At 42.9% G+C, this 14,772-nt stretch overlaps 1 protein-coding gene across 6 annotated transcripts in view; it reads right to left on the bottom strand.

Moving 5' to 3' along the window:
• Positions 1 to 14,772, bottom strand: part of arb2a (ARB2 cotranscriptional regulator A) — a 469,833-nt gene that overhangs the window by 262,880 nt on the left and 192,181 nt on the right. For all 6 annotated transcript variants that reach the window (XM_067982839.1, XM_067982841.1, XM_067982838.1 and 3 more), the window contains exon 7: positions 4,986 to 5,204. In XM_067982839.1, the coding sequence (XP_067838940.1) occupies positions 4,986 to 5,204 (219 nt within the window). The remainder of the gene's footprint in view (positions 1 to 4,985; positions 5,205 to 14,772) is intronic.

Genomic DNA, 14,772 nt, shown 5'->3' on the forward strand with positions numbered 1-14,772 from the left:
AAGTGTGCAAGTTGGTGAATTTGATTGTCAGGAGGTGGGTGGTGGAGGCCAAACTTTGTCCCAAGTGACAGAGTGGCCTCCTGCAATGAATGAGGGTCTCCCCCCCACACCTATCAAATGGACCTTTGCAGCTGCCACAGGCTGATAGCTGCAACACGTCCATTTCAACTGGGAGTGTTTCCCCCAGTATGGGAAACAGTCCCAGTTGTTTCTAAAATCCCACCCCTCCTGACATATTCCCTTAATCAGGTCTGTTAATGACCTGAAATACCAAGATAAATATTGTTAAGTGGCTCCCCGCCGGCTTTAATTGCCTGCGGGAGTCGCACATGCGGGGGCTGCGCGCGCACGTCGGCGCGCCTGTGGGGAATCCGGAAGTGGGCGGGTTGGAGCCGGGCTCCCGACCCGCTCCGGGATTCCCCGATTTTCGGAGTCCCCTCCCCGCCAGGAACGCACCCGATAGCGGGTGCTAAAATGGAGCCCCATGTTTTCAGCAATACATGAAGCTGATGAGCTAAAGGGCTCGAATTTAGCAGGCCTGCGGGTTCCCAGCGGGTGGTCCTCCGGGAGCGTCGAAAACGCGAACGGCGAAATTAGTGGGTTGCCCACGCGATCGTAGCAGGTAATCCAATAATAGGATCCAATTACCTGCTCCTCCGGGGTCCACGGCGCTAGCCTGCGCGTCGGTCGGGCTGCGCATGCGCAGTACGATCTGTCAGCTGGAGGCTCTCTAGTTAAAGGGGCAGTCCTCCACTGACAGATGCTGCAACCAATGGGACAAATTGCAGCATGGAGCAGCCCAGGGGGAAGGCTGCTCCCAGTTTAATGATGCCTCACCCCAGGTATCATCAGATGGGGTGAGGAGGAGGGGGAGGACACAGATCTTCCCCCCGGCGGGCGGGAGGAAGCGGCCTGCCTCTGCCACCAAGAAGGCCTGGCTCGAGGTGGCAGAGGGGGTCACCTGCGCCACCAACATATGGCCCACCTGCATACAGTGCAGGAGGCGCTGCAATGACCGCAGTAGGTCAGCCACAGTGAGAACACGAAGTCTTTCCCCTACACTCCGTCTGCCACAACACTGCCCCCACCCCAAATCTCCTTCGGCACCGCCAACACTATTCTGTCACATCACCCTTCATGCCCACTCACACCCCATCCTCATCTTACCTCCACCTACTCACCTCGCCAGTACTCATCCTGCCACTAACACGCGACCCAATCCTCATACAATCTCATGGCTCCATCCCATACTCACCCTCTCGTGCATCTCCCTCACGGCCAGCCTCACTCAACCTGCCACCACCTGTGCTGCAGCCACAGGGCATGCATCACATATGTGCAGTAGGCAGGGTAAGGCAAACGTCTCGTCAGCATGAAGGGGGTGCACAAGGGTGTCTGAGGGTTTGTCATGGGTGTTACCCATATTGAATTTCAGAGCCACAAACAGCACACATTATATTGACACCACCACTGCCATGTCTCCGCGAATCCTGTCCATTGTGTCCAATAATGCCCGCTCCTGGGTATCACTATGAGGACCCACCACTGATGCCACCCATCGTGTTACTGCAGAGTAGGTGCAGGTGTATTTGCAGGGCTCGTCCGCGCAGACGACTGAGAGACATCGGCGGTGTAGCCGGCTGCACCCTGGAAGGATGCGGAGGAGAAGGTGTGGAGGGCAGTGGTGACTTTGCCAGCGACAGGTAAGCAGTTGGTGCTGGGGCCAGCCAGGAGCAGCTCGGCATGAAAGAGGCTGCAGATCTCCACGACTACATGTCGAGCGAATCTGCGCCTCCCTGTGCACTGCTGCTCGGAGAGGTCCGGGGAGCTGCGCCTCGGTCTGTGGACCCTGTGGCGAGGGTAGTGCCCTCTGCGACGCATCTCTCTCTGCGGTAGCCCTCCCTCCTGCTGTGCAGGTGGGCGTGCAACCACACCGTGTTGGGGGGATCCACGTCTCTGCGGCGGACGGCGTGGACTGCGAGGCTGCTGGTGCTGGTCATGCTCTTCGTCCTCCGAGGGTGTCCACACACCACCCAACTGGCAGGTGTTGGTCTGAGGGGTTGTGCAGGGTAGGTGTGTGGGTCCTCGGACTGGGGCTGCGGTTTCGTGTCGGTCTGTCCTCTGGCTTGGCCGGGGGGTGGTGGGGGGCAGGGGTTGCCCTATGTGACGCGGTGGCCTCCTGCGTGGGTGAGGGCTCTCCCCCATGGAGCGCACCTTGGCACCTGCCACAGGCTGCTGGCTGCAACACGCCTGGTTTGAAGGGTCCTGTTTCCCCCAGTGTGGGAAACTGACTGCTTTGAACCTAAAATCCCACACTTCCTCTTTTGACAGCTGCTTCAGCTCATTAACTGACCACAACGAGCAAGTTAAGTGCTCTCAAGTGGAACCCCGCTGGCTTTAATTGCCTGCGGGATTCCCACCAGCGGGGCTTTCGCGCGCAGCCCCGCACGTCAGCGCGGTACCCGGAAGTGGCCGGGATTTCGTCCGAATCCGGTCACGTGATCGGAGATCGGGATTTTCGGGGCCCCCCCGCTGGAAACCCGCAGGTAACCCGACCCTAAAATCGAGCCCAAAGTGACATTCACTCCACAACCCTGGGAACAATAACTACAAAATTATACTGCACAAATATTAGCTTACAGTGTTCATTGGAAATTGCTTTGCCTACAAGTCTAGCAAAGATGTTAACCTGTGGATTCCAATCTTCATTCCTGTGAGGAGTACTACAAACAAATGCTTGTTCCAATGCTAGAGGCCAAAGACTTTGGAGGATTAAGCACTGATGCATCAGCAATAGAAAAGAACATTACCACACAAACATCTTCAATGGGGTAAAAGGGTAATTTACAGATCATCATTGCTTCATTGACAGTGTTGAAGATAAAATCTGGTTTCCCAAGGGAGAGAACCTCAAAGCTGAACAACATGTCAAAATTATCTCTTCAGTAAGATCTTCTTCGTTCTTTGACGTTCAAACTCTACATACAGAAACGAGTTGATTTGCCATCCAATATGGGAAAAAATCACTTGGAGAAGTTGCTCCATGAAAAAATTTGTACCTTGATCAGCCACATTATCTTCCCTTAGTCCATTGTATAAAAGACATGATCTTGGCCATATCGTCGTTTCTTTGTCCGAATAAAAGTGTCGAGACTTGGGAAAACAGAGCAGTGAAACAAAATGTAACACAACAGGAAATAGCTTCAAGCCATGCCACATCGGCTACAGGAATGACGGCTAGGCTGGGAGGGTGCTTCATATGTGGAAGCTGAACATGTGGAAGCTGAACATTAATTAAAGAATCAAATTATGTAATCTAACATCATTTGCCATATGTTCAACATCCATATATTATAGGAATATGCCAAAGTAGTGCAAAGACTGGAGGTTCAATTCTTGAGGTCTTGCATCTTCAACCTAGTTTGGATGCTTCTGACACCAATGTACTTATCACTTGAGTTTTCCAGTCAACAAGTTTTGTAAGTGAGTGGTGCTGCTCTTGCTCACTGTCTTGCAGATAGCCCCTAGTAAATTCCTCTGCATTTTAGACCCAGAAGGGGTCACTGCACAAATTGAATGAAATGTAATATTGCCTGGTGGACCCACCCTGCCAGGGAATAGCACAGAGATCTAACGGCATCCAAAGGCACAGTACGAAAGCCAGCATATGATATCTTAGTGGCTTGAAGTGCCCGTCTTGGCACCAACGGGCAAACTGCTTCTATTATATGTAAACCTTCAAGGTAGAGCCATTCTGGAAATTATCAATGTTACAAAAAACAACTTTTGGAAGTCCGAGCTGTTTCAGCCATACTAAATTGTACTGCTTGATTTTATTTCGATGGCTTTAAACTTTAATTTAGTATATAACTGTTTTCTGTATTTATCCTTGAATTCAGTTAAATTTTCTCTGTTGAGTGACAGATTGTAAAATAAGGATACAAGATGAGAACAGTGGAACAATTATCACATCTCACAATTGCTTTTGTCAAATAAACAGTGTTCCACTGCTCCAACATGCACCCTCTAATGCTCTGTGCAAAACAATCTTGATTTCTAAGATCATCTTAACATATGATGTAACTGAATTGAGGGTTTCCTATTTTAAACTTGTTTTAACACAAGTAGCATATATTGCAACTATAAGCTTAGTATCAAGTTTTCAATCAACTTTACGATTGAGTGGAAAATTTCACAGGTGCAATGTGGACTCTGGTTTCTAATAAGCACCTTTTGGTATTACATCAACCTAGAAGCAATGTATAATGCATAGTATAGATGCAAGGCACTGGCTAATGTCAAAGTCTGAATAATATTGTCTCTGCCCCCTGCAGAAATGGAGAACTGTGGGCAGCACTGTTATAACGATCTCATGCTGCTAGCATTACAAAGTGTAAGGGTGCACTGAATAAGTGATGGGGTAGAGCAAGGAATAGCACTTGCTCATTATAACACACCACTACTATTCTACCATAAATATTTATTAAGATATTAATAATTTTCCCTTTGTTGTGCTGCAGTTTCACGACTGAACTTCTTTTAGAATTGCTGCACAACAGGTTTCCTGGCTTGTGCAAAAACCTATGCAAGTGGGCTACATGATGTAATTTCTTAGTTAATGGATAACTTTCAATTGCTAAAGAAATCTACTGTATGAATAACATTTATTTTCCTGAATGTGTTAAGAAAGCTCAATCCAGCAAATTCAATATTTTAGTCATGTTATTACCATGTAACTCTATTTCTTAACCTATGTGATTTCAATAAATTAAATTTAAACTTTATTATCTATTAAAATACTTTTATTACATTTTCAAGAAATTTATATTAATAGTGAGAAATCAGATATTGAGTCGGTGATTTATCAAGTTGTTGATTTTTAAGTTATTTTGGACTTTGTAAATGCATATAAACACTGATTAGCTAGTAAACATAATCAGGTTGCTACATCAATGTACTATTACTGAAAAATATCAAATACTAACCCTGATGGGAATGTGTTTTGTCTCTTTTTCTTTTTGAGGATTTCGGTACTTCTCATAAAAGTCACGCCGTTTCTTTGTCTCTTTTTGACTGTCATCTTTCTTCTCTTTCTTTTCCGCTGGCTCATCTGTGTCATTTGTTGGTGACTGCACTTGCTTTTTTGGCTTCTCCACTTCTATGTAGTTTTCATTGGTATTTAGAACTATTACTCCATATCCCTCCTGTTTTAAAATGACATAAGGAAGAACAAAGTTACATTTTACAGAATTGTGCTCAGTCATTTTACAAGTGAAAGAACAAAACCATTGGAATAATTTTTAACTTAATTTTACAGGATCTTGAATCCTCTAGTCTTCAATCAAAAATATGGAAAATATGCAGTGTATATGTTGTTAACCTTTGCAGTTACATAAAAATGTTGAATCTGTAACCATATTGTTTCTTCAATTAAAGAAGAATTTTCATTTATACACCATCTTATCATGTCCTCAGGATATCCTGAAGCGCTTTATAATCAAGGGATTACTTTTGACATGCCATCACTGTTGTTACTGTTAATATAATGTTATATTCAGGAAAATAAATGTTAGTCCTACAAACGTGGCAGACAATTTGCACTCAGCAAGGTCCCACAAACAGCAAATGAACAAGTAACCAGATAATCTGTTTTTGATGGTGTTGGTTGAAATATTGGTCAAGACACCAGGAAAATTCTTTATCAGATAAATCCATTGGATCGTTTACATCCGCCTGAGCAAGCAAACGGGGCCACTATTTAAAATCTCACCTGACAATTACTACTTGCTATCATGTTTATTCCATTTTTACACCAAAAGTGAACTCAATAAGCAGAAAAGCTGGAAAAGATACACATCTAATTAACCATTACAAAACAAGAGTCACCTTTCTGAATGTGTAATGTCACCTTTATATATAACTAACTTACACAGTTTATTCAGTTTTTTGGTACAAAACCTGGATTTGATGGGAAGTCCCGGATTTGAAGTCGATGGAAAGAAAAATCGGGCAGGTTGTATAATGGGTGGCCAATCCGATATCGCTAGTTTTACACTCCCAGCGAAATTGAAAGTTACCCCCAATACTTCAGTAGTGCAATCATCTAATGAACAAAGCAGGTCAACATTTTTAAACTTATTTATACAATGATGGCAGTGGCAGCAGAAATGCATCTTGGTCAAATGATCCATTTTTAATTTTATCAGTAGATGTCCTGAAATGTTTACACTTGGTCATGCCAGGGTGCCTTTCTCATTCAAAGCACTGGGAAAAACAATCTCAATGCAACTGCCACTTACACAAAGTCACATGCCACAGCCTTTTGGCCCAGAACTGGTGATGGAAGTCTAGCTAAATAACTAACAACAGCAATGACAATACATCGATTTCAAATTTCTACGGGTTACGGATGTACTCTGGTAAAGCAGGCATTGCACTGCAAACCTAAGAAGAGTAAGCTTCCTGATGCTCTGTCAACCTGAAGGAAAAGTGTATTAGGTTTGCGATGCAACACATTACACTAGAAGATCATTTTAATAATGAGATCTTTCTCGTAATAAAAATTTTTTTTCATTATAACCTAACCTTGCATCGAGGATTCTTTAAGTCTAGCAAGAGGACCGTTTTTGATTTACTCAAAGCGCATTAGGTGTTAAATGACATTCTGTGGTGCCATACATTTATCCAGTTCCGCTTTACAATATTCAGCACTGAAAATAAGTTTTCTAGATGTTATCGAGTAGCAAACGTGCATTTTGTGACAGCTGCAAAAAATCATCTAGTACTGGAAGGAGGTAAAGAATCTCCTGGACACAACAGTTTTAAGATATAACTATTTCTACATTTACCATATAATTTCTATTATATAGCTAATTAACAATTTGCAATGTTCAATTTTGTTTGTATTACAAATTAAAATACAAAAGCTGCATACAATTATTTTAAAGTCTACTCTCAACTGTAACAGACATTGGCTTCTGTCTATTAATGCTAAGCTGAAATCCTTAACAGGTAATTCAAAACTGCCTCCAATTTCAATATATCATAAGAAGTAGAGTACTTGCTATTTCATTCATTAGTTAGGCTTCATCTTTGAAAACACTCTCTTTACTCACACACAGTGTGATCATAGCATTGAAGAATGATCCTCTAACACTGTATTTGAGAAAAAGCAACTTGAAAGATTTCCCTGTTTTTTTTTGTATCCAATTGACTAACAAACTTTATTTGCAAGATGATACAGCACTCTCCCCAGGGCCTATTGCAACTTTTCACAATCTTGCAAGATGTCTTTCAGAATTCTGATATACCCTCCCCTCCCACCAAAACAGAGTAAAAAGACTAAGTTGCAGTCTACTGCACAGTCTGAAATGGCAGCTTTCAGTCCACTGCTCTTTGTATAAGAAAACGGTCAGAAAGGTCATGACAGGCCAAGAAGAAAATTATCTTGATACAAAGTGTTCTGCCATGGGTAAGTGCTCTTTTGTCAGCGTGTCTCACATCCACCCACCCTGTGAGTAAATCTGAGTAGTTTTAATGTTATGTTCTGGAATGTAGCTAGCACATTCTATCATCCCTACACAACAGAAACACACAAGGATAATTTAACAGGGGATCCAGTTCTAAATATCTACAATCACTTATCAGCAACTTTTTGTTCATTTACTCAATACCCATTTGCCTGTACAATTCAAACACACATTGTGGCAGTAACCATATTACATACCAATGGCTATTAAATGGTGCTACATGTTATTGGCAACATTACTTAGGCATTAAGTTTGGCATTTAACAATCTATCTGTATGTCTTGTAATCATGTATTGGAGGCCTAAAGCTGTTGCATATTCATAATTTTTGTAGTTTCATCAGTTTATGTCTCAGCCACTAAGAACAGGAGGGGGAGTTCCAACAAAGGCAATTTTGTCCGACAAGGTTGTCCGAAAGGTAAAACATAAAGTAACTAAAGGGATTTAATGGAGGAAATAGCATGAAGAAATAAAGTAGAAGGTGGAAAAAGAAATATTTTAAGACAAAAACAAAATCTTAAAGTTTGTGATAATCAAAAACAAATACTATACAAGTGGTAATTACCACTCTCGATACTTATTCTTAACACATGTAAGGAATCTTACAACGCCAGGTTATAGTCCAACTGTTTTATTTGAAAATCACAAGCTTTCGGAGGCTTTCTCCTTCGTCAGGTGAGTGTGGGATTCGGATTCCACGGAAGGTTGCTGCATTTATAGTCAGAGAACAATACCTGGTGATTACAGATAATCTTTCCAACTGCCCGTTATCAAGGCAATCAAAGTGTTCAGACAGAGAGATGTTACCTACAGGACCACCGAATACACAAACGGCCAGAACAAAAGACAGACAGAGAGAGAGAGAGAAACATCCGAAAGGAAGAGAAAGACAGAGAATGACCCGTTGTATTAAAAACAGATAACTTTTTTTCGCTGGTGGGGTTACGTGTAGCGTGACATGAACCCAAGATCCCGGTTGAGGCCGTCCTCATGGGTGCGGAACTTGGCTATCAATTTCTGCTCGACGATTTTGCGTTGTTGTGTGTCTCGAAGGCCGCCTTGGAGAACGCTTACCCGAAGATCGGTGGCTGAATGTCCTTGACTGCTGAAGTGTTCCCCGACTGGGAGGGAACCCTCCTGTCTGGCGATTGTTGCGCAGTGTCCGTTCATCCGTTGTCGCAGTGTCTGCATGGTCTCGCCAATGTACCATGCTCCGGGGCATCCTTTCCAGTGATAGATTTCAAACTTTGGCATGGATTCCATTTTTAAACAAAGCCTCTCACTTTGAAGAAATCGTGACCATAATAAAATGCTGTTTTATTCTCCCTTACTATTGAGAGAATGTCTGGATACAAGACGACTAAAGGGCTTCAATAAAAAAAAATCGACATGCCAAAGTTTGAAATCTATCACTGGAAAGGATACCCTGGAGCATGGTACATTGGCGAGACCATGCAGACACTGCGACAACGGATGAACGGACACTGCGCAACAATCGCCAGACAGGAGGGTTCCCTCCCAGTCGGGGAACACTTCAGCAGTCAAGGACATTCAGCCACCGATCTTTGGGTAAGCGTTCTCCAAGGCGGCCTTCGAGACACACGACGACGCAAAATCGTCGAGTAGAAATTGATAGCCAAGTTCCGCACCCATAAGGACGGCCTCAACCGGGATCTTGGGTTCATGTCACGCTACACGTAACCCCACCAGCGATAAAAAGTTATCTGATTTTAATACAACGGGTCATTCTCTGTCTTTCTCTTCCTTTCGGATGTTTCTCTCTCTCTCTTTGTCTGTCTTTTGTTCTGGCCGTTTGTGTATTCGGTGGTCCTGTAGGTAACATCTCTCTGTCTGAACACTTTGATTGCCTTGACAACAGGCAGTTGGAAAGATTATCTGTAATCACCAGGTATTGTTCTCTGACTATAAATGCGGCAACCTTCCATGGAATCCGAATCCCACACTCACCTGACGAAGGAGAAAGCCTTCGAAAGCTTGTGATTTTCAAATAAAACAGTTGGACTATAACCTGGTGTTGTAAGATTCCTTACATTTGTCAACCCCAGTCCATCACCGGCATCTCCACATCATATTCTTAACACCACAACCATCTAACAATTTAATCTGCTTACACTGCTATTACTCATGCAATTCATATAACTTGCTTAAAGACAAGAGTTCAAGCACATAGATATATACCAATACATTGTATGTGTGGTAGGTTACAGGTTGATACCCCACACAGTGAGATCCTAATCTCAGACAAGCTGTCAAGTGAAGTTGTTCTGCTACTGGGAAGGAGGAAAAGAGTCAAAGGATGAGTCAACATAGACCACTCTTAAATGCTATGAGCCAGTAACAGAGTAGTAATGGCAGATGCCGGGAAGCAGTTTTTAAAGTTTTTCTTGGGATGTGGGCAACACTGGCAAGGCAGTATTTACGGCCTAACCCTAGGTGCCTTGAAGGCACAAAAAAGAGTAACATATAGGAATGGAAGGTTCCCTTCCTGAAGGACATAAGTGAACCTGTTGGGTTTTTACAATAACCTAGCTTTCATGATTATTTTCCTGGTGCTAGGCCAAGAATTACCAGATTTATTGAATTCAGTTTCACAATTTGCCTCAGCTCATCTGCTGCTGAAATCCTCATCCATGCCTTTGTTACCTCTAGACTCGACTATTCCAATGCTCTCCTGGCCGGCCTCCTATCTTCCACCCTCCATAAACTTGAGCTCGTCCAAAACTCTGCTGCCCATATCCCGACTCACACCAAGTCCCGTTCTCCCATCACCCCTGTGCTCGCTGACCTACACTGGCTCCCGGTCAGGCAACCTCTCGATTTTAAAATTCTCATCCTTGTTTTCATATCCCTCCATGGACTCACCCCTCCCTATCTATGTAACCTCCTCCAGCCCTACAACCCTCCGAGATCTCTGCACCCCTCCAATTCTGGCCTCTTGTGCATCACCGATTTTAATCGCTCCACCATTGGCGGCCGTGCCTTCAGCCTAGGCCCTAAGCTCTAGAATTCCCTCCCTAAACCTCTCCGCCTCTCTACCTCTCTCTCTTCCTTTAAGACGCTCCTTAAAATCTACCTCTTTGGCCAAGCTTTTGGCCCGGTGTCAAATTTTGTTTGATAACGCTTCTGTTAAACGCCTTGGGACATTTTATTATGTTAAAGGCGCTATATAAATACAAGTTGTTGTTGATGTTGATTAGAGTTCACAACTTCTGGATTAAGTAATCCACTACCATGACCACTAGGCTACCATATACAGTTGCTTCCCACCTTCTTGAACAAAGAGTGGTGTATAGTTTGAAGAAAATTAATGAGAAGGAGAATTTTTATTTTTTTTTAAATACAAAAGCTTCCCAAATGGTTTAGTGGGCAAGTAGAACTAACTAACATGGTGCTGAACCATACATACCAGGAAGGTGTCAGGATCAATTCTCGATCTGCGCTGAATTAACTAATCTCAGCCTACACAGCAGTAGAGGCACTACAATTGGCCTCAACACCCTAGTCAGGGAGATGAGAAAATCAGCTAGAGTTTCTGCTTCTGATTGTTATCCACTAACAGAAAATGAGTGTGTGAATGTCAAATGAAACAGAATCAGTAATTAATGTGATGTCCCCTAATGTCAAATAGCCTACTGATATGCAATGTATGGGCTCACACATAAAAAATGGTCACTTGATTGAGTTACTAGAGTGCTGCCAACACCTATGGTTCTGCACCTACAGTGCTGGCAGGAGAGGAGGAAAAAGAAAACTAAAACAATTGCAAATATAGCTTCAACTTATATTCAGGTGTATAATATATATTGAGGTTTATGGCAAATATCATTTGACCACTTGAACTAGTAATATTCACTTAGCATTAATACTACACAACAGGTAGAACACATAATACTTAAGAATGGAGCTATTGTACAGTTTAGATAATCCACAATGATGTTCAGAGTCAATTTAGTAAATATGAGGGAACTTTTCAAACCTAATAGGGGGATGCGATGAAACTTACCCAAGATCATCTATTGAGAAAGACTGAGTAACAGCAATCCCAACCTTAAATTAAGGAATCAGTCTTGAGCAACATTAAGAGGCTAATTATCTATACAGATCACCTGAAATCTGTCTCAGGAGTCATGTTACCGCACCTTGATAATAACTTGAATATCAAAATTTGAAGCAAACAACATTTTGTTAATTATGCTTGGGAAAAAGTTCCTAGTTTATTTGTTAATTTGAATTTTCAAACTAATTTTCTGCTTCAAATTTTGATTTTTGCGGAGCAGAATGCCTGGAGCAAAGGGACAGGATTAGTTTAATAATGGAACAGCAAGAGACAATCAAGTAATGACAAGTACACATTAAAGCTGCTCCACCCCATAATGATTACTGTCCCCCTACCTTGCCTGCTTTTACCCCTTTGCTGCCAACCACCAGTCTGCTTCTTTCTTTAGCCAGTATAACAAGATGAACTGGGTCACCGAATTCTCTACTGTCACTACCACGCCGTATCACCTGTCACTTTTGATGAGCCACATTGGACCTGACAGTTTTTTCTCTCCCCTCCCCTGCCAAGACAGAGGATTGTACCGTGGTATAGTGAACCATCTACTGGCATAGCTGAAAAATGGCATAATTTGCCCAATAAGTGCTTCTAATGGAAACTGAAACTGAGGCATTGACCCCATAACCTCTGCTCTAAACTGGCAGTTATTATATGTATATATATATATATGTATATATAAATAAATGTGCTGTTTAAATGTACTCATCCATGTTTCATTCCAATGTGCGGCTGGGTGTTAGGCCAAATATTCATGGCTGTGTTTCCCCATATGGCAAGTACTCATGCACTGGCTGTCAGAGAGCACCAAATATAAGTATAGGTTAGACATTTCCTAACCTAATTGGTAATCTGGTCATGGTGCAACACCTAGCATCCAACTTATGAGCAGTATTGGCAGTGAACTAGAAGCAGATCGTTTGCCTGACTCCTTGTCCAGGGAATGTCACATGTCACAAAGGAGAAAGTGCATTTTAAAATGATGGCAAAAGGTTTAAAGAGATTTATCCTCACCTCCCAAACTACGGTTACATTCAGGCAACTGTCATTTTATTTCAGATCTGGCACTTCCTAACACAAATTATCTTCCTCTCCTGTCCATCATGTTGATGTGTTTAATGTGCTAAGATCACCACATGCAACCATCACTTCCACTGTTTCACACTCCCAAAACCAGTGACCAGTAAAATGGCACAGAACCAAGTGGCACTTTTAAAATTGAAGTTTGTTACTGTATTTATTTTTCAGTTTTTTTTCCTGACTCAAGGCAGCTAGACTCTGCGGCACTGCGCAATGAGGAAGAGAAGATTTACTACTTGTGAAAAATGACAGTTGTGTGACATACAATGTGCATGATATGCTTACAATTACTTTGCTTTTTGAAATAAATGGCAAGATTTAAGTTTTAACTTTTTAGTCATTTGATTTAGGTAACAGGATCGGAGCAAGCATCACTACTCTATCGTTTTCCAAAGGCAGAATGTTTAGATAATACTGTTGAAACAGAGTCTGTAAGTCAATAGCACCATCTAAAAAGAAGACAAATGCTCCAATACATTTTTTAAAAATGAGTTTACAGCTGTAAATTGCAATGATATGCAATACCCTCTTTCTTGGTGATCTACTGTTAAATATTACTCAACAAACTTCTTTCATTAGAAACCTAGGTGATGAAGCAAGATCCATACTGCAGAACAACAGCAGGATTGAAAAAAAGAAGACAAAATAAATCATGTATTGATAAGGTAAGCATGGACTTTTTATAGCCTGTAAATTGTAGAAGAGAGGTAAGACGGAGTTAGGTATGGAGTTCCACAGTTTTGAGATTGCTGGAAAGAATGAGCCAGAGTAGGAGATGTTGAAATGAACCTTGATTTCAACAACGTAAAGATTGTAGGAAGAGGGAAAATCATACAAGACAGCATTTGCAGCTTAGAATGAATACCTTGGTTACGAAGGTGAACTAGATTTTCCACTGAAGTTATGCTGGCTCCCAACATATTTTCAATCATTTAAATCATAGCAATGCTGGGAACAAGGAACACCAGTGCATTCCTGGTGTCCTGTATTGCTGTGATTGTCGGGTGATAATTTGCATACACTAAGGTGTTGCTTTAAAAAAAACATTTTTGTTTACTTTGCATCCAGCCTCGAGGCTGCCGGCCACACCACCCTGTGGCTAGCAAACCCAGGCCTGCACTAGCCATTCCTCCCCCTCAATTATGTAAAAGAGCCTGACCCTGGAAAATTGGCTGGGGTTAGGAGCCACAACCAAGATGCTCCAAAGGAGAAAGTCCTGGCCTGTATATCTTGAGCAACCAAACAATTGAGTACCTACACGATTTTCAGACAGTCTGATTAACTATGGGAAAATAAAATGAACATCTATCGTTGTTCTTCTGGCCTTACCACAGGTAATTTTTTTGCAACCTTTCTTTCTTTTTCTGTAATACGCTTTGTTTGAAAGCAGGATCACCAGGAGATAGCTACAATGATGGCGGAGTCCAGCACGTGAGTGCAAAAGACAAGGCTGAAGCGTTTGCAACCATCTTCAGCCAGAAGTGCCGAGTGGATAATCCATCTCAGCCTCCTCCCGATATCCCCACCATCACGGAAGCCAGTCTTCGGCCAATTCGATTCACTCCACGTGATATCAAGAAACGGCTGAGTGCACTGGATACAGCAAAGGCTATGGGCCCCGACAACATCCCAGCTGTAGTGCTGAAGACTTGTGCTCCAGAACTAGCTGCGCCTCTAGCCAAGCTGTTCCAGTACAGCTACAACACTGGCATCCACCCGACAATGTGGAAAATTGCCCAGGTATGTCCTGTCCACAAAAAGCAGGACAAATCCAATCCGGCCAATTACCGCCCCATCAGTCTACTCTCGATCATCAGCAAAGTGATGGAAGGTGTCGTCGACAGTGCTATCAAGCGGCACTTACTCACCAATAACCTGCTCACCGATGCTCAGTTTGGGTTCCGCCAGGACCACTCGGCTCCAGACCTCATTACAGCCTTGGTCCAAACATGGACAAAAGAGCTGAATTCCAGAGGTGAGGTGAGAGTGACTGCCCTTGACATCAAGGCAGCATTTGACCGAGTGTGGCACCAAGGAGCCCTAGTAAAATTGAAGTCAATGGGAATCAGGGGGAAAACTCTCCAGTGGC

Source organism: Heptranchias perlo, chromosome 4 (assembly GCF_035084215.1).
Source record: "Heptranchias perlo isolate sHepPer1 chromosome 4, sHepPer1.hap1, whole genome shotgun sequence".
Taxonomy (NCBI): Eukaryota; Metazoa; Chordata; class Chondrichthyes; order Hexanchiformes; family Hexanchidae; genus Heptranchias; species Heptranchias perlo.